The following is a 22,494-nucleotide window of genomic DNA, read 5'->3' as shown; positions in this document are numbered from 1 at the left end:
TTTCCAAGGAGATGATCGTGCTCGCTTGCTGCATCACCGCGTTTGTTTTCACGTTGTCGTAGACTCTTTGGAATGTGTCCGACATCAACGCGATGAACAGATTGAGACAAATGACTCCCGAGGCAGCAATATACGTACCGCAAAGCATCTTTGCCATAATAGGCTTGGCTTGTGACAGTCCATCATAGTTATATTCGTCCACAACAGTCTTTCTAAACATGCTGTACAGAAGGTCTGTAATGGCAGAATATCCGTCAACTCCGTGTTGGCTAAACACCATCCAAAACGAAGCCGCATATGGAATGTAGAATAGAAAGCCAAATTTGAGAATGTCATATATGACGTGACCCAGCATGATTACGAAGGGCCCCGAGGTAGTAAATGCGCGTGCGTACTTCATCAGGCGAATCCACAGTACCACAAGTGTCGTTGACAGAAAGTTTATGTAAATTGACAGGGCCATTTGATTGTCGTGGAGATAAGCTATGAGAAGCGTTGTTACAGAAGCAAGGATCATGAAATAGGCAAGCCAGTCGATAAAGTTCCAGGCACCCTTAAGGTACGCCGGTTTCTGATGATGCAAGGAGTCGATTTATTGCATGAGATACAACCTCTCTCCAGGCCACCTCGGATGACAGACTTCCAAGTCATTTCGCAATTCGTCTTCTCGCCATTTTATCCATAGCTTATATTCCCTCTTAGAAGTATACAAGCCCAAATGGATATTCTAGATCAAAGCGAAAAATTGTAACCATTTCATACAGCCAAGAGTAGACCAAATCCCATTATTATTAGTGGCAGTTTCGGGTCTCACAGATCCGAACACCATGAAAGTTTATATTTCGTCTTGTTGTGTGTTAGATTGGCTAATCGCCAATCTGAGGCAGCAGGGCATCTTAAGATAAGTGAGAATTTTCTACAGTCATTCCCTCCCTTCCGAAGGATTTTCTAGCGCTCTTGTTGTGTTCTCTATCTTCAATAAATTGCTTTCAACCGAGTGATCCAACATAGAGGTCGAGCAAATCCTTCGGAATGCAGGGAACGACTGCAGCAACAGGCTCCTACTTATCTTAAAATGCTTTATGCAACTGGGCACAGGGACTCTGCTCTTCCGAGAGTTTCTTCAAATCCCTGCACATCCGAAGAATGAAACCGAGGATAGATGGCAGTCAATTTCAATAGATAGCAATCAATATCAATTACGGGATTATTAATGGAAATCGATAGGTGAATCGATTTCGAAAATCCTTCTGACCTTTTTTGGATTGTTATTGGGTTTCAGTCATCGATTGGTTTCGATTTTTTTTTACGTTTATACGGTCTGTATTTAGGGCGTCAGCAACGTCTATGGCGGAACATATGAAGAAAATTGAAATGCATTTTTGTTTTGACTGAACGTTCGTCTAACAGTAAAATGACATGAAATTGTTACCGTTCATGAAACGGAAAGTAACTGCATGAGTTCGTTTTGAGACGTCATACATATAGATTAGAGCCTTCCCTTTTACTGCCTCTATCAAGGCACCAACGTCGTGTAAAATAAATATTAAAGTTAATCAAAATAAAACTCAAATGCTCACATTTTAGGTAGAGAAACGTGATACCCCCATGCAGTTTCTTTAACTTTCGCGATCGGACTCCAATGTATGATCCCGCAGGCTCCTTTATCGATAGACACGGGGTTGAAAACGGAGAACTCAATGCTTTCCGCCTTAGCTTTGCCCTCTGCAAACACTGCTCGATGCGATTAACGTCTGTAAGCAAACATCTTATAATCGAGGCAAGTAAACCGGAACTTCTTTTACTGGAGGTCAGACACATGGTACCTTCTGGCAATCGATAATACACGATAACCGACATTGCATGTGATAAATCGATTGGTCATCCACTGGCTCAAGCCAATTGATATCAATCGATTAATTAACTTCTACCGATTGCGTTTCCGATTATTGATTGTTATCGATTGGATACGCCAGGCTCAAATTCACAATCAATCGATTGTACTGGCTACAAAAATCAAGTCTTTATTTCCATTGCTACAAGTTAAAACTTGCCTTGCTGAATCACAATCACGATGACATGAAATACTTGACTTATAAGATAGCGTTGATGGAAAGAATTCCTTCACATCTTCTTTAATTTACTTGGAAGAAAATTCCAAATACAGCTCGAGCTATCTGTTCACCCTTGCTACGCAAAAACTATTACCGATGACCAATTATATGATGCCGAGCTTTGTTCAACTTTTCATTATGCTGTGAACATGTTTGCGTCAGGCCCTTTCTTAGCCAGCTTTCACAAGATCAGCTCCAAGAAACGCCAAAAAACAGAAGCATGGTTTAAGAGTCCAACTGGCTACAGCAGATGGATGAAAAGCTGGCCAATAATCGACGCTGATAGAGTGATTGTTCTTAGTTTCAACAATCCTGTAGGCCTTAGCCAACATTAAGAGGAAAGGCAAAACCTGCCTACATCACAGTTTTACAATTGTTTCAAAAAACCGAAATACGCCAAACGTTAGGTGTATATCGCGCTTTGCCCACCCGAAAACACTTCAAAACTCCTAGCAAGCTAAAACGGTCACTGTGATTTACCTTCACCGTAGTTTTGCCACAGAGATAAGTTCCGACGCTTTCCGGTTAAGTGATGAAGTGCTTTTCTAGAGGAGGGTAAGAACCAAGACAGGATTGTAAGACACTCGCTTGACTCAGCAGAGAGACACCGGTTCTACAACTATGTAGTTCCATTCTACGTCTACTCTATAAGTAATTTAAGACTATTCTACTCAATTCTACATCTACTCTACATTTTTACTACAAGTATCACTCAAATCACGCCTTACTTTATAGTGTGCTGTCAACACGTTTGCGACTGTAATTCAACCAAGGCCAGATGGTCCCAACCATAGATAAGAATTGGTTTTGCCAAAATACACTAACAGGAAAGAACAACACAACTGTTCTAAGAAAATATATGGAAAGGGAAACCAATCAGGCTCAGCTAATAAATCCTTGAGTGTTTTGCCTTGATTTCAACCTTCGAGGAGGCCCAAGCCAAGGTTAAAGGAAGTAAGCAGACCTGTACACAGCACAACTGTTAACTCTAATCTTTGAACAACAGGAAAACGTCAAACGATCTGGAAAATATCCATCAAAACGATCGAAAGGAAATAACAACTGTACTCTAAAATTTAAGTCGAAAACACACCCTTACATTAGCGTCACAACAGTATATTTAGAAATTTCAGGAAATTGCCGGCCGCGAGAATTTTCTTTTTGATGAAAGAGTGTATTCATCTATAAGCTTATGTACACACGAGTACTAGTTAATACTGATTATAAGTAAAGGCCAAAAACCCCATCTCCTTTCGCTAAATCATCTCTTAAGTAGAACACTCCTGATTAAATAACAATTCTCCCAATTCTTCTTTCTCCTTGCTTGGTTCAAACGGAACTCGCTCCGTCACCACCATTTCTGAAGTGCTGGTGTTCACGGAATCCATATTCTCAAGAGTTGCTGCATCCTTAGTCTCTGGCAGCAAAAAGCACAAGGCAGAGCAGAGGAACGCAAGCACTGCCACAATGGAGTATGGCAAGAGAATATTGAAACGAACCTGATGAGTAATTAAAAGAAAGAAAAAGGGTTTGGTGTGGACACTAACACGTTAAAATGGTGCAGATAACCAAAGTGTAAAATGATTCAAAGTTGATACCAGCCAAACTACATAAGGTGCTGATATGGATCCAATGCGCGCGGCGGCAGATGAGGTTCCCATCCCGATATTCCTGGAAAATGAGCAAATTTAAGAGATCAATGGAGAATTAAGAGTGACCTCGTCTTCTTGTATGTTTTAAGAGTTTGTATCAGGGTCAACATTTTTCCATGTACTGTGTCCTAACTCTGGCTTAGAGGAAAATTACTAATTTGGCCAAAAATGGAACGTTGCACGAGATATATCATATAGATATCAGTGATAGGAATATAATCTACAAAACTTTTCAGTATAGCATAAGGGCCCCAAGAGACTCCGGATAGATTTCCTAATATGCGTCTGTAAAAATTCCTATTCAAAGAAATCTGGCAATACCTGATGACGGTTGGAAAAAGTTCACACGAGTAAACATAGATCGAACTGTATGCCATGTTGATGAAGAATTTCGCGAACCCCTGTGCCATGATTATGTTTGCCACCAGAAATCCTGAAATGCAATATGAACATAACATGAGATTAATATGATTAACATAACCCGAAAGTCAACGTTATATTACAACCTGAAATAACGTTTCAAACTTGAATTGGCGCCCGGGGCCTTTTGTCCTGAAATAACGTTTCATCCTTGAATTGGTGCCGGCGGGGCCGTTTGTCCAGAAGGCAATCTACAACTCACATTGATTTGGGGGAGGGGGTGGGGGAAGGGGAAACTTGCACAAAATAGCACAAGTATCATTTCGTATGAGGAGAAATAGAACGGCCGCGCTTGAAAGTTAATATTTTTTCCAGAGACTTTTTTTCCAGGATTGTAGCATCACAGAGCCTCAAACTGCCACGGGTACTTCGTTTTCGCCAGTTAATAACACATTCTTCAAAATCCACGGGGGGTAATTAATACACACGTTAGAAGTAAAAAATTTATGACACCATTAAGTCTTCTCAGTAATGCTCGCGCAAAGATCCAGTTCGAAGGTTGTAGTGGAAGAAACGTATGGCTTTTTAGCCATGGAATAGGCGAATCTTTGTTTACACTTTTTGCCGCATTAACATGTACCTATCACTATCTGCTGACGCTAATAAAATAAAAACTCTGAACATTGAAAGGGCATAACCGCTTCAGTTTTGTCTGAAAATTTGAGCCCAATACATCGAATGGTTTCGGAGAAATTCTCTTTTAAAAACTCAGAATTTTACTGAGAATGTATGGCTCATTAACTTTTTTGCCACCCAGCAATTTCGCAGTTTTGATGGCTGATATTTCCTTCAATATTGCTTGCAAAGAGCTAAAAATTGCACAAATTGCTCAACTTTATCAGCTCTTTCAGCTATTGCATTTAATTTATATATTAGGCCAAGGCTTCTATGAGTCACGTCGCATGCTAACGAGGAAAAAATGTAAACAATGACGTCAGCAAAGATTCGTCTATTGTTTTGGTGAAGTTAAACTTGAGAGAGGTTACCTGTGTTTTTAATATTTCGTTGAAAGACAACGGCAACGACAGATGCAATGAAGGACACGACCACCCCAAGAACAGTAGTTTTCTTCCTGCCAATCCTGAAAGATTTACGAATCACAATTTAGCTATCTATCTCTAATTGCATGATGGTCAAAACAGCGACTCGATTGGAATGCGTGTTCCTGGTAAATTTTCCTAGTTAATTTTTCAGAAAATTAAACTCTAGCAAGATAGGATAGCGTCTCCTCTCTTGACTGTAAATAATGCAATAATTTTTTCTAGAAAAGACTTATTTAACTTTAGTATTTTAGGAAATTAAAAAGCTAGCCTTAGGAGGCTTCACGAATTCAATAAAGATGTTTTTCTGAGTCGTAGTTTTGTGATTCAAATAATATAATGATTATTCGCTGTTAGTAAAAGGTTTTGGGAGTAGTCTTACTTGTATACTAACATACCTACGGTTAAGGATTATGCAAGTGAAGTTGGAGGGAATCTCTATGAGGCTGGTCAAAAAGAACACCAAATAACGATTGCCGCCAAAAGCTCCTGCGCTATATGAAACAGCGTAATACACCAATGATATGACCATCCTAAAACGGAAACGTACACAGTTAAAGTGCGTTATTGTGTTTAAAAACCTAACTTTGATTCCATAAATCCATGGATGAAATCCTCGAGTGCTACAATTTCAATGAACCGGTCGCTAAGTACTTTCTCTTGATGCAATGAGGGAGCGGGAATGGTGAGGAGGTGAGAGCGCTAGCCTGCGTCATATTTGGATTGAACTTACCGGTAAGGGGCTTGTTTTCGTATTTACACCGACAGATTTTTTACCTTTTCACAAAAAAAACCCCCGAAAACAACAACAACATCTTCAAATTCCAGTTAGATATGCATAATTCCTCCCCATCAGCACTCCTTAGAAAATACGTTGGCTCTTGAAATATATTTTTCTTTTTATTGATATTTTGATGTTTGCACTTGGCAGCGCTATTGATAGAAGTCGTTATAACTGTGAGCGTTTGCAGTGTACCACTAAGGTTTGCAGCCGGCAAAGCGAATCGAGAATAGGCGCGTCTTAAATTTTTCAAAGTTCTCGGTCAATGTCAAGCTAATGTATCTCCTATTTTAGAGTTTACTAGATGTAGCAAAATGATCCCTTACCAAGAAAACCAAGATATCAGAGTTCTTTTTGTCATGTTGAATGAACTGAAGAGGTCACGGAAGTCACCAGTTCTATCTGGCGTGGCATTTTTTGGTTCCAGTTCTCCATCCGGCATTTCTTTTCGATTGAAAGCAGCTACCTTTTGGAGCTCTTCCCAGGCTTCTTTTGGCTTGTCATGCACCCGTAGCCAGCGAGGAGACTCTGGTATATACCTGTTATTACAAGAACGTTTAACCGAATTAGAAGGTAGCGAAAAAAAAATTCAATGACCTCTCGTTTGATCCTAGTCAGAGATTCAGATTTTTTTGTTTGCCCCTTGTACAACGAGAACATAATGAACATCAAAGCTTTCTCATCTCATTACCGAGCTTATGGCAATGTGGCTATATTAGTTCCAAGCGAGACCATCCCCATCCCCCGGGTATTTGTTAGGCATTTGTCATTTTTGTTTCGGGAAAATGCCCCACAGTGGCCAGCCAATATAGCCAGCTTAGAAAAGGGTACAAGTCGTACGGGGCTGTCGACTGGCTCAATTTGGTTTTGGTTCTGGTCTTGGGAAGCGTGGAAACTCTTGAAAATAGAGTCAATAAGTTTCTCAGGATATTTCAGTTTTAGAAACATTGTTCTCAGATCCTGGCATTCTTTTGAGAAAAGGTCCGGAGAGGATGACAAGCGGTTGGCGCCATCAAGCATAGTTCTTATCAGCGATTGTTTATATCTGTTGTTAACATGGCTCTGATAATGTAGTAGAAGCCCTTTGTTGGTCTTTTTTCTTTAGACAGAGGTGTTGAGGCGGTTATCGGTCTTGTTGATTACCATGCCTACGAAGGGTAAGCTATTGTCGACTGCTGTTTCCATTGTAAACTGGATTGCTGGGTGTGTATCATTCAGAACTGAAAGGAAATCAGTAGCAGCGGCAAAGTCGGGTACTAGAGCGAAGGTATCGTCGACGTATCTTCTGTAGAAATTGGGAAGCTTGTTTCCTTGTGCAAGTTTCTCCTCAATGGAGCACATAAAGGTGTTAGCCATCAGTGGTCCTAATGGTGAGCCCATAGCAACGCCGTCTATTTGCTTGTACAAATTACCGTTAAACTGGAAAAGCTGATCTTTAGTTGCGATTGTGAGCAGCTCGATTAGCAGCTTGATCGTCTTTGAACGATCCTGCGGTTCTGAAACACATTTCAACAGTTATATGTATTATTTGTTTGCCAGAGGGAGTATGCAGTTTTGCTCTTGCAAACTTTTTTGAAAGCGTCGAGACAAACGAAAATAACCCAGACAAATACAATTGAACGTCTGCGTGAAACATGAAGATAATCACGAATGCTGATGGATTGCTTACCACCAAAAAAATATCTGCAACAAGCCAGGGACTGATCCTGCGATAGAAAGTGTGCGCCAGTCCCTTATCAGATAAGCAAACAATGCCAGCAGCATTAGCGAGATAACCCAGAAATACCACAAGGTTGTCCCCACGACGTGACGATGACGTTTGCCTACATACTCCATGAGTAAAACGTACATGGACAGTGATGAGCTACCTATTAGACAAAGAATCAAGGGTTACAAAAGATATTTTGAGCGTTATGAATATTACTTGTCGTCTCATATTGACCACTTGTACTATAATCCAGTTAATCGATTATCATTTTGGACCCATTTTCTCTTATGTCCTTTTATGCCTCGTCATCTCCCATTGTCTACCTCTATCCATAATCCAACCAATAAATCCCAGCCATCACCAATCAGCTCTCTTTCATCACCATTTGTCACTTAACTTAAGCGGTTTCTTTACTGAAACGTGTTTCCGTCCGATGTTTTGATCTCCAACGCTGCTCACTCGACCGCTCGTAATCTATCAATCCTTATCCATCGGCCATCATACATCATCTATCACCCATCATCCATCACGCTTCACACGTCATCCACAATCCAGCACCCGTCAGTAGCAATCCTTCATCCATCATCCATCTCCCATTACCCATCACCCATTACCCATCAATCAACATTCATCACCACCCATCACCCACCACCGATCACCCTTCACGGATCACCAATCACCAATCACTTATCACCCATCACCTATTACCCATCATCCATCACCAATCACCAATCATCCATTACCCATCACCAAGCAACGTAGGTATTCTAAAAGAGGTTAGACCTGTCTTAAGCAGGCTTAGCTTGATTGATATTTATAGGTCATTAATTTACCCTACTTTACCTATTCTCGGTTTTCACTGTCACGCCATTGAAAAAAAAAATCGAAACCATTCCATGAAGGAAGTCAAGAAATTGACATGGTAGAGGATAAATAAATAAGGCATCCGTCCAAGTGTCAGGTCTGTGCGGCATTCCGTACTCGAGTTATTTGACAAAATGTTCCACATACATTTATAGAGCTTAGTATGGAGACGCCATGTTTGTGTCCCTCTGAGGGGCACAAACATGGCGGCCGGAAATACGAAAAAACATCTGAAGTTGACTTTTGCCAGAAAAGAGGTTTGTTTGCCCTTGTGAATTTTCGAATGTTTAGATTAATATTTCTTCTCAAACTTAAGTTGTTTAGAATGCTGAAAATCACCCGAAGAGTCATTTTTAAGATACGGAAAAGCTCTGTCACAGCCGTCCTCCTTATGTCACGCACGATGGAAACTCGGAAATTGGAACTGTTCTATTTTCAAAAGGAAGCACGACATCGAGCTAAGAAATTGTGAACAGACATATTTTTAGGTAATCTTTCCTTGAATGAAGGTAAAAATTTTGTAGGCCTCCCAGTTTTGAATTCTAGAATTTGGTGACGTCACGTGAAAACCAAAAATTGTTGTATTGTTTAGGACTCAGTAGGTGAGACCCAAATTAAAAGTCTTCAAAAACTTCAAAACCGTGTGGCACGGATTCTTACTTGTGCCTCATATTTAACACGATCAAACGATGTTCTTGATCAATTAGGCTCGTTGAATGTAGCCTAACAGAGGCAATATCAAAAGACCATAATGATGTTTAAAATAATCAATAGCCTGACACCGTCATATTTGTCTGAGATGTTTACTCGAACTAGTTCACTACGCGATTAAGGATTACGTTCTTCTAGGATGAACTTTGAGCTCCCTAAAAGTAGAACTACTTTAAAAATAGTTTTGTATTTACGGGTGCAAACGTTTGGAACAATCTTCCAAATGCTCTTAAGGAAAAACTGAAGTTATTTTCACTATCAGCATCAATAAATCGTCCGAATAGTTCGTAATTTCTTAACCTATCCTGTAAATCCTGTAAATTCTTAACCTATTTCTTGATCTATCTATCACCCATTACCATCACCAATCTCAATCATCCATCACCTATTACCCATCCCCAATAACCATTCATTCATCACCCATGACCAATCACCAATCATCCCTGACCAATCACCAATCATCAATCACCCATGATCAATCACCAATCATCCATCGCCCATCACCAATAATCCATCGCCCATCACCAATCACCAATCACCCATCATCCATCATCAATTACCCATCATCCACCACCCATCACCAATTCGATCACCCATCACCAATCCATGAACATAACATAACATAACATAACATAACATAACATAACATAACATAACATAACATAACATAACATAACATAACATAACATAACATAACATAACATAACATAACATAACATAACATAACATAACACTATTTATTTGTAGGAAAAGCTGCGTTTTAAAAAACTCCTGCGGGACTTAGGCAGAGCAAATTTGTTTTTCATTGTCTCCAAATTCACAATCAATGCTGAATGGCATGAACGGGTCTTGCAAGTACTCCGGAGTTCCCTTCCTTTACCCATCATCGATCACCTGCACGCCCCCATAAATCATCTATCATCCATCACCCACCAATTATCATGAGCCGCAATTTTTGAACATCAATCAACGACTTACCGACGCAAATACCCACTAGACACCTGAGAGTCACGTAAAGCCAGTAGACCTGGACAAAAGACGCACCCAGTGCTATGATGTTACACACGACTGAAAGGAAGTACACAATTGGCTTGCGTCCGAACTTGTCAGACAAAACACCTCCAATAAGCACACCAATCAGATAGCCCACGAACATAATAGCTTTGTTCAGTGCGGTCAGTGCTGATACATTGCACACCAAGTCGAACTGCAAGAAAAATAAATTATTGTGTAAAATATGTTAATGCTGAAACCAAGAAAAGTAAGATTTCCGTAAAATAATAATTCCACATAACAATGGTAACAATAATACTTTGGTTGCACTGTGTTTATCAAAACATGAACTATGTTTACCTGTATTTTTGAAATTTGAACGGAGTTTTGAAATCTACACGTCGGTTTTTGAGCATCGCAAGCGAGATTTCAGAGTTCCCCTACAAATTTCCCTAGTTGATTGACAATATAAAGCTACGAATTTTATTTCAATTTAACAATTGTTTGAATTTTGGTTCAAGGTTCAAGGTTCATTTATTTCCACTATTTACGCAACATTATTACAACAGATCATTACAAGATAAAAAATAAATACAGTACAAATTATAAAATGTGTGTGGTGGTCAAAGTAGCAAAGGCTTTCTAGTTGACCACCGTCACCTACTTTAATTATCATGATTTTCCATATATATGACCACGCCGATTGCAAGAGTTTGCTGAAGATTATTGGTATGGTTTACAGTTGTTGGATAAGACAATCAGTCAAAAAAATGAAAGATGCTGGATTCTGTTCCTACTTATTATAACGCGAACGTTGGGTACCTACAACAAAACCGAAAAGTTTGCTCACTTGAGCGATTCGGACTTGGTAGTTCTCCAGCTGGGTCCGCTAATTACTCTGGTCGTAAGGCGGCACGAGTTAAATTTTCGGTCGCGTTATCAAATTCGTTTTTATTTTTTATTTTTGGGGTCGCGATGGGCCGAGAGATCACACTTCGGGCCACGAGTTAAATTCTCGGTCTCTTTTTTTTGTACTCGGGTGGCACAAGTTAAGTTTTCGGTCGCGTTATCAAATTCTGTTGATTTTTTTTTTTTTGGGGGGGGGGGGGGGTTGCGATGGTCCGAGTTAAGTAATCGGGGAAGGGGAGGGGAAGGGAGGGCTCCGAACTCCCTCACATTTTTCGCTTCCTTATCTCCCCCTTTCTCTCCCCGATGTATTCTGTGAGTCACTACTCTTTCAAATCAAAACGTGAAGCGTTCGTGAACGGTTTCCCTTAGCGTAGCCGAAGAGCGTTCTGGGGTCGGTTAGAACAAAAAGTTGATGGCAGTCATGGGCTCCTGGTGATGGCAATGATAGCATGTCGAGTGGCGAAGAAAGCGAAAACGTAAGGATTAAAGCACGTGGATATAGTATAAGAGAACAAGTCTTGCGAGAGCGAAGAGGCACAAAGGAGAAAGGAAAGAGCAGCACAACGCAGCGCGACAAATTTTTACCGCCACTGTTTCGCCTGTAGCCTTCCGCGACCCTTCCATAGCTTTCAGTTGCCGCGTAAGAATTGGCGAGAAGGCTACAAAGAAAGGTCATGCCGGGTGCTGAAGTTTCATTCGGACGCGAGTGGCGAGAGCGCGGATTCTGAGAGTGGCTGCTTACCAAGCTTCATGCGGAGGGTACAGGGAGGGTAGAAAAACTCACCTTCCTCAAATTTGTATTTAGCCCCGTATAGTTTAATTACTAATTACTGCCTGAGAGTATATCAGCGCAGAGGTACGAGAGTTGGCACGCGATACGGAATGCATCGATGATTCAGAGCAAGAGGAGGTAGCTTGAACATGGTGCATTCGGTGACAGTTGTGCAAGAAATCATGAACCTTTGGGAGGCTTGTCGCACGAGCAGAACGCGAAGATGATGTAGATGGAGGGCATGGAAAACGCGAATGCGAAATCGAAACAGAAGAGTATAATGAGGTTTTGCAGCTTTCTTCGGGACCTTCGCAAGATGCTGCAGAATGCTCAGAAAATTCAAAGAATTCCAAAGATTCGAATGTAGACCTCACCGCAAGCAAAAATGATCATGTCAAATCGAACGATCGATCGCAGGTGGACGCTGAGGAGGAGGGGAAAAGAGAGACAGTTTCTGACTTAGTGAACGCTTGGAATGATAGGACAGCAGAGGTGCTCGATGTTTAGGTGAATAGGATCCATTAACCCGTTTTAACTTTTAAACTGTCATCTTTAAGAAATGCCGAAGTCCACGTTTGAGAAAACTGCTGCTCTTTAGCTTTTATTTTAATGTCCACGCCTTAGGTTTTCATCCAGAGACTTACAAGTTCGAACTACGCATAATAAACATTAAAATAGCCCAAAAAGAAAGTACCGCTGAATAGCTTTGATTTGGGTGACCAAAATTAGACTTAATTTTCCAATTTGACTTAATCTGATGTAATCGGTGACGCGATCGCTATCGTGTCACACTCAGTCCTGTGATGACAATTCTCGTGTTTGATTCCTCCGCCGGAAAAATCCTGAACTTTCATGTGTTCTACGCGCGGAGCATTTTCATTTAATACGAAACGCGAAACAAGGCACGTTCAGAAAAATTGGTGGGCCAAGGAATACATCACGCATGACAAATTATGCGAACGTACTTGCAATTTTGTCAACAAACTTCTTGAATTTGCGCCCTAGAGCTCACAGAGCTTTGTTTGGCTAAATCATGTTTCATATCGTTGATACATCTGAGTCAGTGAAAGGATTTGACCTTAATATTCTCAAACTCATTAATAATTCAAAAGCCAAAGACAAAGGAAACAAATCTCTGGGTTTACTTTCCTTCCTACCAATTTGTCACAGTTTTTTTTTAGGTGGAGTTTACGCGGGATTCAGCTTCTCCTTCAATTTTTCATCGCACTATTTTGCTAACAATTGTTTCTAACTGACGGGCCGCACTTCTCCTCCGGATCGTACACTTGAACAATCGAAATGAGGCTTTCATTTTCCCATGCCAGTGAGTTGTCGTGTCCAGAAGTGCCAAGCTGAATAAAAGACCCTCAAAATCGTTTCCGAGCCTGTGTCGCTCAAAGTAGTTACCAACAGGATCCCCCGGCAAAATTTTTTTTCCGTTACTTGTGGTCCGTTGGAGATTTCACCAGTTTAAACCACGTCTAACTCAACGTTCGAGGTGATGCTCCTTACCTTAGAAATTTTCAGAATTTTCGGACAGCTAAAAAAAAAAGACTTCTGCATGGTCCCTTCACTGAGCAAGAACGAATTGAACTGAGCTTGCAAGTTGCGCAATCTCACGTGACCCCTAAATAACAAAATGGTGATGAGTCTCGCGCGAATAAAAGCTTTGTTTTTTCGCAAGGCAAGCCTCAGGCAGACGCGAATTCAGTGCGAGGCTAGGCGTGCAAGAACAAAGCTTTTTATTCTACTCAACATTGCTGCCTAGTGATAAGGGTCTATTAACCAAAGTTCTTAGTGTAAATAGGCCTTAAAATAAAACAAAATAAAATAAAATGGATAGACCAAAATAAAGTAAAACTGCTTCAACTTACTTCGTTCACAACTGAGTTGAGGTCACTGGTGTCAAACTCCCACTGATCCCGTGGAATTGAGCAGCGAAAGTTGTAAAATTTATCACCTGGTTTAAAGGTTCCCGTCATGATACACGCAGAACTGTTGTCTTTGCATCGCCATGGCGGCTCAATGCTGAGGAATGTTGGAATCATTACCTGGAAACCATCGCCAAAGATCTTCATAAAACCAAAGATGAACAGTAACCGATATTGGTATCGATGAAAACTGCCGATCTTCTCCATTACATCATCGACTGTAAGAGCCATGATATGCCGCGTGTGAGATGATCCTCCCTGAAACAAACCAAAGTTTTCTACCAGAAAGAAGCCTTAAATAAACTATTTTAGGATGTTTACCACCTCATATCCTTTCACATCTGTGTCAGATTCACAAACACATTAAGACATGAGCGAGATTAATTAAAGTTCGAAATGTTAGACTGACAAGGCAGACAAGGGATTAGCTATTGCCGAGTTGCCTTATCTCTGGGACACGCTTTGACATAAACAAATTATGAGCGCCTGAAGCAAAACTTCCAGACAGGAGAATAACAAACGTACTGACAGCCTTTTGGAATCACACGAGGCCGAACGTAATCTTTATCTTCCAGGCAAAAACAAAATAAACCGTACGTCTCTGAAGATTGACAGTTCGTAACAAAATAAACATGGAAGCCTAATAATATTTATCTAGGCTGCGACGTCATTCACACTCCTTACTCATTTTTTATCTGTTGGTTTGTGTCTTTGTTTATTTTGCTTTGCCAGACCGGCCTGTTCAGAGACACATGGCCTAATTGCACGCGGTTAAAAACAATTGGGGCAGCTCAATTCAGCTGGGGGTGATGGGAAGGTAAGACGTTTTCAATATTTCTCAGCCTTTTTCCTTGACTATTGGAACTACTGCAATATCATTTCAATAGGTACAGGGGTAAAGGTTGGGAGATAAGTGAGCTGAAAGGCACCATGTGTTTTCTTGACCTTTTGTTGCATTTTCACATAATATTTGCGATTCGTTACTAGCTTCTAAGTCATATCTGAACGTATTCTGTAGTTTTGAAGCCCTTTTCTCCTGTTTTGGAGAAATCCGGAGATCAAGATGGCGGATCCAAACTAACGGCTGTTCAGGAAACGTGACGTAATAAACAAGCCACGTGACGATATCATCTCACTTCACCTCAGAGGAAACTACGTTACTCTATTTTTGTGCCTTCCAACTTTTTCATTGTCACGGTATAAGCATGTTGAGAGTTCTAAGGAGGGTTGAATTTGGAGGTGTTCCCGTGCACGGATCCTTTGGGCCTTTTGATATGTTGATTAAAGGCCCGGTCAAACAATTGCAACATCATCGAACACTGTTGAATCCAACATTGTTAGCCGATGGCGTACAGTGTTGAACGAGCTGGCCAAACGAATACAACATGTTTGATGCAACAGTTGGCCTCAAGGGTCTTGGACCAAACTCTACCCAGAATCCTTAGAAAACAAACCGCAAGAACGCAATACTAACTAATTTATTTTATCAAATTAACAATCCAATGGTATCCGGTACCAATATGAATAGAATAGCAAAGGCAAAGAGTGTTTGTACTGATTAAATGTTTGTACATGGTACTGTAATTTGATTGAACCCAGAAGTCACATCACATAGCTAGTATGATCATCCGGGTGAATGTAGTCCTCCGTGACAAGGGCTGTTTGAGGTGACATTGACTCACTGAAGGCACTACATGCACCCTTAATTGAAACATCTGGATTATGTATACCGCAAAATCCGGAATATTATACGAGTCTCTTGAAAGGACATTTTTTCGGAAACCATGATATTCAGGGCTCAGTGTCTCTATTTACACTTATTTTTCTTTCAGTCTCCATAGTGAGCTATATGCTGCAAAAGATATGCACAGTTCTGCGGAAACACTTATCGTTTTAGTAACGGTTTAAACGTAACGTTTTAGCCATCATATTAGTACTTCAGTGCTACACTGTAAATTCGAGGGTAAATAAAGTTGATTGATTGATTGATCATAGAAAACACAGCATCAAGCTTAGCCCTACCATGGATCGAGATCGCAGCCACCAGATTGGCTAAAACCAAAGAGCCAGTTGAATTGCAGGGTTTTCGATCCGAAGCATGGGTTTATAAATATAATTTGACTAGAGAGCGCGTTTGTTGAAATGATACCGAGAACTCAACTCTGTCATTTCACTATCATTTCTAAAGAATCGGCAACTGAAGAGATCCACAAGGTTAGGATCGAAACCGTGGTCTTGCCTGACCATTGCCTTAAATGCTGCAGAATTTACTAACGGCCGAAGGACTCGAAGGAACCCCTGGCCAGAGCACGTAATCAAAACGCAGGAGGAAAATACTAAGCTCCCGCAACACAAACCTCACAGTTACAGAGCTTAGCAGAGCGATAACTAATCACACAGCCGTAACTTAAGCGGCCTTTAGCCCTCAATTTAACGCATTGCATAGCTTTCAAAGAAGCTACAATGCTAAAGAAAGAGAGGCTATACTGTCACCAGACGCACTGAAACGAGCCATACCAAGCCTAAACTAAATGCCACAAACGACATAAGAACGACAGTCGCTAAACAGAAACAACAAGAGGTCAAAATGACCTTTGAGATCGATTACAAGGCATGCGACAGTTAAACACATGGCTTTGTTCAGTGTCTATCGCGCAAATCCTCCAAATCAGAGATGGCATTAAATAAGAAGAAAATCCAGCGCTAAAAGAAAATTTACAGGGAGCACCGCTCTTTGCATAGAGAAAAGGGTGTTCTCTGAAAGACATACCCGTGAGGGCAAAACTTTTATTTAGGTTAACACGCACATGAGAGTCGCGCAGGCCTGTCAACCCCATTATTGCCAGAAAGGATCAAGAGACAAATAACCGTGATAAGAAGCACAATATCTTGCAACAAAAGCAAATAGCCGGGTCCGGCAATCTGACAAAGGTTCAAGATAATGTATAGTTATTACACGATTCAAATCCTATCCTTTCAACGATAAAAAGAGAGCCTATACTGTCACCAGACGCACTGAAATGAGCCATACCAAGCCTAAACTAAATGCCACAAACGGCTTAAGAACGGCAGTCGCTTAAAACAGAAACAACAAGAGGTCAAAATGACCTTTGAGATCAAAATACAAAACATGCGTAAGCACATGGCTTTGTTCAGTGTCAATCGCGCAAATCCTCCAAATCTTAAATAGCATTTAATAAGAAAAAAATCCAGCACCAAAAGAAAATTTACAGGGGACACCGCTCATTTCATAGAGAAAAGGGAGTTATTACATGTAATGTGTGGATATCAGTGTGATAAGGGACCGATCGTTTATTACGTCCTAGGGGGGGGGGGGGGGTAATTTTTTTTACACGAGCTCTTTTTGGGGTGTAATTTTTTACCTTGTACGAAAAGTGAGGGGGGTACAATCTTTAGACATACAAAAGGTACCAACTAAATGTATTTAGCAATCATTCTTCTCATCAATCATAGAGTTGGTAAAATTGACTAGATACTTCTCCATATCGCTACTATTCTTCAGAGCGACAAAGATCTTGCACGTAATAGGTTGAGTAATGACATAAACAGGCAAACCGTGTATTTCATCAAGTAGTTTATCTCTGAAGGCTTGTTTATCTGGGAAAAAAAATTGACTAAAAGACGAATAGAGATGGTAGGCTTCTTCAAAATCTATATCTGAGCTGATTTTCCAGAAGGTGGCTACAGAAATTGACGTTTTTGTTAACTTTTCTTAAGATATTTATTTATTTTTTTTTTAGCGTTTCCTATTGAATTTCACATCAGTAAGTAAATAGATTACAATGGTCATAAGCAAATATTTATAAAATAAAAATATTTCTCCCTTCCCCCCCCCCTCGTTTGTTAACCTAGCCCCACTCTCAGTCTCAAACGTCTTCTAACCGCTCAACGATTTGGCTTTGAATTCGGCGCGCGCTCTGAGCTCAGAACTAAGTCATTAGACCTAGCGTTTCGTTTGGCTTCCTGAAGCAAAGTTTTCCTAAGGACATCATTAAGTCTAGTGAGGGAAAAGTCTTACGAGTGCAGTTCCTGCCTCGTCTAATATGCTTGCTACCAGTAGTCCTCGTTTAAGCTAAACGGGTAATTTTCAGTTAGTCGGGCTTGGACTATTAAAGGCTTGTATATTGTGGGCTTTGCTTGAGGAGGTGACAGTCTTTGGCTTTAAAAAGTAGGTCTTAGGGATGAGTTCTTTTCGTGAAATTTTGAAAAAATTTTCGCGAATTGTTTACCCAGCCAAAGGCTTAGTATATTTTTGTGGTGGAAAAGGGCGCTAACCCTTCCCTTTTCAAATGTTGATTTCAACATCCGGGATCTAAGCTGATATGGAAAACACTAGCAAGAATGGGCAAGGATTTTCTCTTCAAGAAGCGTGAGTTTGAAAAGCTATTCTATTATTTTTCGCCGTTATAACTGTAGCGTTGTTAGGCTAGTCATCGATTAGTCGAGAAGTGCGATTTTGGTCGGATTTCCGGACTCAATGTCATAAAAAATTTCCAGATGTTCGTTCGGCGTGATTCTCATTACGTCTTGAATTTATAATTAACATGAAAAATCAATTTAAAACGCTGTCTTGCCCCGATTAAGCCGATTCTTTTGTGAAAGGCTAGTCTTGAGCGCTTAAAGACCGGGTTTTGGTTGAGATTTAAGATGCGTTGGCGCCGTTAATAATTACCAAGTGTCACACTTGCTTAGTCGGATCATAGGTCATGTCTCATTTCTCTCAGGTGTCAATGTCACGTCTAATTCCAAAGAAAAGCCCCTCTTTTCTCTTTCATAGCATTTCCTGACCTTACTTTCTTGTGATGAACCGTAACTGGTGTATTGTGAATGACTAGCATATTCCTTCAGCTTAGAAAGTCTCAAAATATGCTCAATTTCTGTAGCCACCTTTTTGAAAATCAGCTCAGAAAGCTCAATGGTATAAGTCAAATGAGTCCAATGAGCTTGAACAAATGAAAATATGGTGCATATGTTATAGCCCTGCTTGTCTAAATCACATTTTTTTTGTCAAGCAATGTAACTGATGTTAACAGAGGGCCTTGAAGCCTGAACTTAGCCTGTCATTTCAGGATATGTTGTATCTAAGAGACCTGTGCCTTTGTTCTATGGCACTCATTAAGGACATGATTTCTAGCCCAAAAATACAACTCTTGAAAGCACCGTTTCTTGTTCTTTTGATTGCTACAGATCATTCTGAAGTGATTTATGATGCAACGCAGAATATCAATCCTTTCTGGGAAATTCGAGCCTATACCTGGGAAATTCGAGCCTATACCCTTGTGCTAAAGCTCAATGGTATAAGTCAAATGAGCTTGAACAAATGAAATATGGTGCATATGTTATAGCCCTGCTTGTCTAAATCACATTTTTTTTGTCAAGCAATGTAACTGATGTTAACAGAGGGCCTTAGCCTGTCATTTCAGGATATGTTGTATCTAAGAGACCTGTGCCTTTGTTCTATGGCACTCATTAAGGACATGATTTCTAGCCCAAAAATACAACTCTTGAAAGCACCGTTTCTTGTTTTTTTGATTGCTACAGATCATTCTGAAGTGAGTTATGATGCAAAGCAGAATATCAATCCTTTCTGGGAAATTCGAGCCTATACCCTTGTGCTATCTGAGCTGATTTTCCAGGAGGTGGCTACAGAAATTGACGTTTTTGTTAACTTTTCTTAAGATATTTATTTATTTTTTATTTTTTTTTTTAGCGTTTCCTATTGAATTTCATATCAGTAAGTAAATAGATAACAATGGCCATTAGCAAATATTTATAAAATCAAAATATTTCTCCCTTCCCCCCCCTCCCTGGTTTGTTAACCTAGCCCCACTCTCAGTCTCAAACGTCTTCTAACCGCTCAACGATTTGGCTTTGAATTCGGCGCGCGCTCTGAGCTCAGAACTAAGTCATTAGACCTAGTGTTTCGTTTGGCTTCCTGAAGCAAAGTTTTCCTAAGGACATCATTAAGTCTAGTGAGGGAAAGGTCCTACGAGTGCAGTTCCTGCTTCGTCTAATATGCTTGCTACCAGTAGTCCTCGTTTAAGCTAAACGGGTAATTTTCAGTTAGTCGGGCTTGGACTATTAAAGGCTTGTATATTGTGGGCTTTGCTTGAGGAGGTGACAGTCTTTGGCTTTAAAAAGTAGGTCTTAGGGATGAGTTCTTTTCGTGAAATTTTGAAAAAATTTTCGCGAATTGTTTACCCAGCCAAAGGCTTAGTATATTTTTGTGGTGGAAAAGGGCGCTAACCCTTCCCTTTTCAAATGTTGATTTCAACATCCGGGATCTAAGCTGATATGGAAAACACTAGCAAGAATGGGCAAGGATTTTCTCTTCAAGAAGCGTGAGTTTGAAAAGCTATTCTATTATTTTTCGCCGTTATAACTGTAGCGTTGTTAGGCTAGTCATCGATTAGTCGAGAAGTGAGATTTTGGTCGGATTTCCGGACTCAATGTCATAAATAATTTCCAGATGTTCGTTCGGCGTGATTCTCATTACGTCTTGAATTTATAATTAACATGGAAAATCAATTTAAAACGCTGTCTTGCCCCGATTAGGCCGATTCTTTTGTGGAAGGCTAGTCTTGAGCGCTTAAAGACCGGGTTTTGGTTGAGATTTAAGATGCGTTGGCGCCGTTAATAATTACCAAGTGTCACACTTGCTTAGTCGGAACACAGGTCATGTCTCATTTCTCTCAGGTGTCAATGTCACGTCTAATTCCAAAGAAAAGCCCCTCTTTTCTCTTTCATAGCATTTCCTGACCTTACTTTCTTGTGATGAACCGTAACTGGTGTATTGTGAATGACTAGCATATTCCTTCAGCTTAGAAAGTCTCAAAATATGCTCAATTTCTGTAGCCACCTTTTTGAAAATCAGCTCAGAAAGCTCAATGGTATAAGTCAAATGAGTCCAATGAGCTTGAACAAATGAAAATATGGTGCATATGTTATAGCCCTGCTTGTCTAAATCACATTTTTTTTGTCAAGCAATGTAACTGATGTTAACAGAGGGCCTTGAAGCCTGAACTTAGCCTGTCATTTCAGGATATGTTGTATCTAAGGGACCTGTTAGCCTCTGTTCTATGGCACTCATTAAGGACATGATTTCTAGCCCAAAAATACAACTCTTGAAAGCACCGTTTCTTGTTCTTTTGATTGCTACAGATCATTCTGAAGTGATTTATGATGCAAAGCAGAATATCAATCCTTTCTGGGAAATTCGAGCCTATACCCTTGTGCTAAAGCTCAATGGTATAAGTCAAATGAGTCCAATGAGCTTGAACAAATGAAAATATGGTGCATTATAGCCCTGCTTGTCTAAATCACATTTTTTTTGTCAAGCAATGTAACTGATGTTAACAGAGGGCCTTGAAGCCTGAACTTAGCTTGTCATTTCAGGATATGTTGTATCTAAGAGACATGTTAGCCTTTGTTCTCAATGGCACTCATTAAGGACATGATTTCTAGCCCAAAAATACAACTCTTGAAAGCACCGTTTCTTGTTCTTTTGATTGCTACAGATCATTCTGAAGTGATTTATGATGCAAAGCAGAATATCAATCCTTCCTGGGAAATTCGAGCCTATACCCTTGTGTTAAGCTTAATGGTATAAGTCAAATGAGTCCAATGAGCTTGAACAAATGAAAATATGGTGCATATGTTATAGCCCTGCTTGTCTAAATCACATATTTTTTGTCAAGCAATGTAACTGATGTTAACAGAGGGCCTTGAAGTCTGAACTTAGCCTGTCATTTCAGGATATGTTGTATCTAAGAGACCTGTGCCTTTGTTCTATGGCACTCATTAAGGACATGATTTCTAGCCCAAAAATACAACTCTTGAAAGCACCGTTTCTTGTTCTTTTGATTGCTACAGATCATTTTGAAGTGAGTTATGATGCAAAGCAGAATATCAATCCTTTCTGGGAAATTCGAGCCTATACCCTTGTGCTAAAGCTCAATGGTATAAGTCAAATGAGTCCAATGAGCTTGAACAAATGAAAATATGGTGCATATGTTATAGCCCTGCTTGTCTAAATCGCATTTTTTTGTCAAGCAATGTAACTGATGTTAACAGAGGGCCTTGAAGCCTGAACTTAGCCTGTCATTTCAGGATATGTTGTATCTAAGAGACCTGTTAGCCTTTGTTCTATGGCACTCATTAAGGACATGATTTCTAGCCCAAAAATACAACTCTTGAAAGCACCGTTTCTTGTTCTTTTGATTGCTACAGACCATTCTTAAGTGATTTATGATGCAAAGCAGAATATCAATCCTTTTTGGGAAATTTGAGCCTATACCCTAGTGCTATCTGAGCTGATTTTCCAGAAGGTGGCTACAGAAATTGACGTTTTTGTTAACTTTTCTTAAGATATTTATTTTTTATTTTTTTTTAGCGTTTCCTATTGAATTTCATATCAGTAAGTAAATAGATTACAATGGTCATTAGCAAATATTTATAAAATCAAAATATTTCTCCCTTCCCCCCCCCCCTCCCTGGTTTGTTAACCTAGCCCACTCTCAGTCTCAAACGTCTTCTAACCGCTCAACGATTTGGCTTTGAATTCGGCGCGCGCTCTGAG

General features: G+C 40.1%; 1 protein-coding gene across 2 annotated transcripts in view; it reads right to left on the bottom strand.

Moving 5' to 3' along the window:
* Nucleotides 1–1,830: 1,830 nt before the first annotated feature.
* Nucleotides 1,831–22,494, bottom strand: part of LOC146470511 (organic cation transporter protein-like) — a 26,717-nt gene continuing 6,053 nt past the window's right edge. Inside the window, exons 2-10 of one of the 2 annotated variants that reach the window (XM_085122022.1) lie at nt 13,839–14,153; nt 10,269–10,497; nt 7,677–7,875; nt 6,334–6,546; nt 5,625–5,759; nt 5,173–5,267; nt 4,088–4,199; nt 3,713–3,785; nt 1,831–3,613 (exon numbers count right to left, since the gene is read on the bottom strand). In XM_085122022.1, coding sequence (XP_084978148.1) covers nt 3,383–3,613; nt 3,713–3,785; nt 4,088–4,199; nt 5,173–5,267; nt 5,625–5,759; nt 6,334–6,546; nt 7,677–7,875; nt 10,269–10,497; nt 13,839–14,126 — 1,575 coding nt within the window. In that variant the 5' untranslated portion in view covers nt 14,127–14,153 and the 3' untranslated portion in view covers nt 1,831–3,382. The remainder of the gene's footprint in view (nt 3,614–3,712; nt 3,786–4,087; nt 4,200–5,172; nt 5,268–5,624; nt 5,760–6,333; nt 6,547–7,676; nt 7,876–10,268; nt 10,498–13,838; nt 14,154–22,494) is intronic. The other variant, XM_085122024.1, reaches the window with a different exon arrangement.

The sequence above is a fragment of the Pavona decussata genome, unplaced genomic scaffold (genome assembly GCF_977016875.1).
Source record: "Pavona decussata unplaced genomic scaffold, jaPavDecu1.1 SCAFFOLD_114, whole genome shotgun sequence".
NCBI classification, from domain to species: domain Eukaryota; kingdom Metazoa; phylum Cnidaria; class Anthozoa; order Scleractinia; family Agariciidae; genus Pavona; species Pavona decussata.
This window is presented reverse-complemented; position numbering and strand designations above follow the sequence as displayed.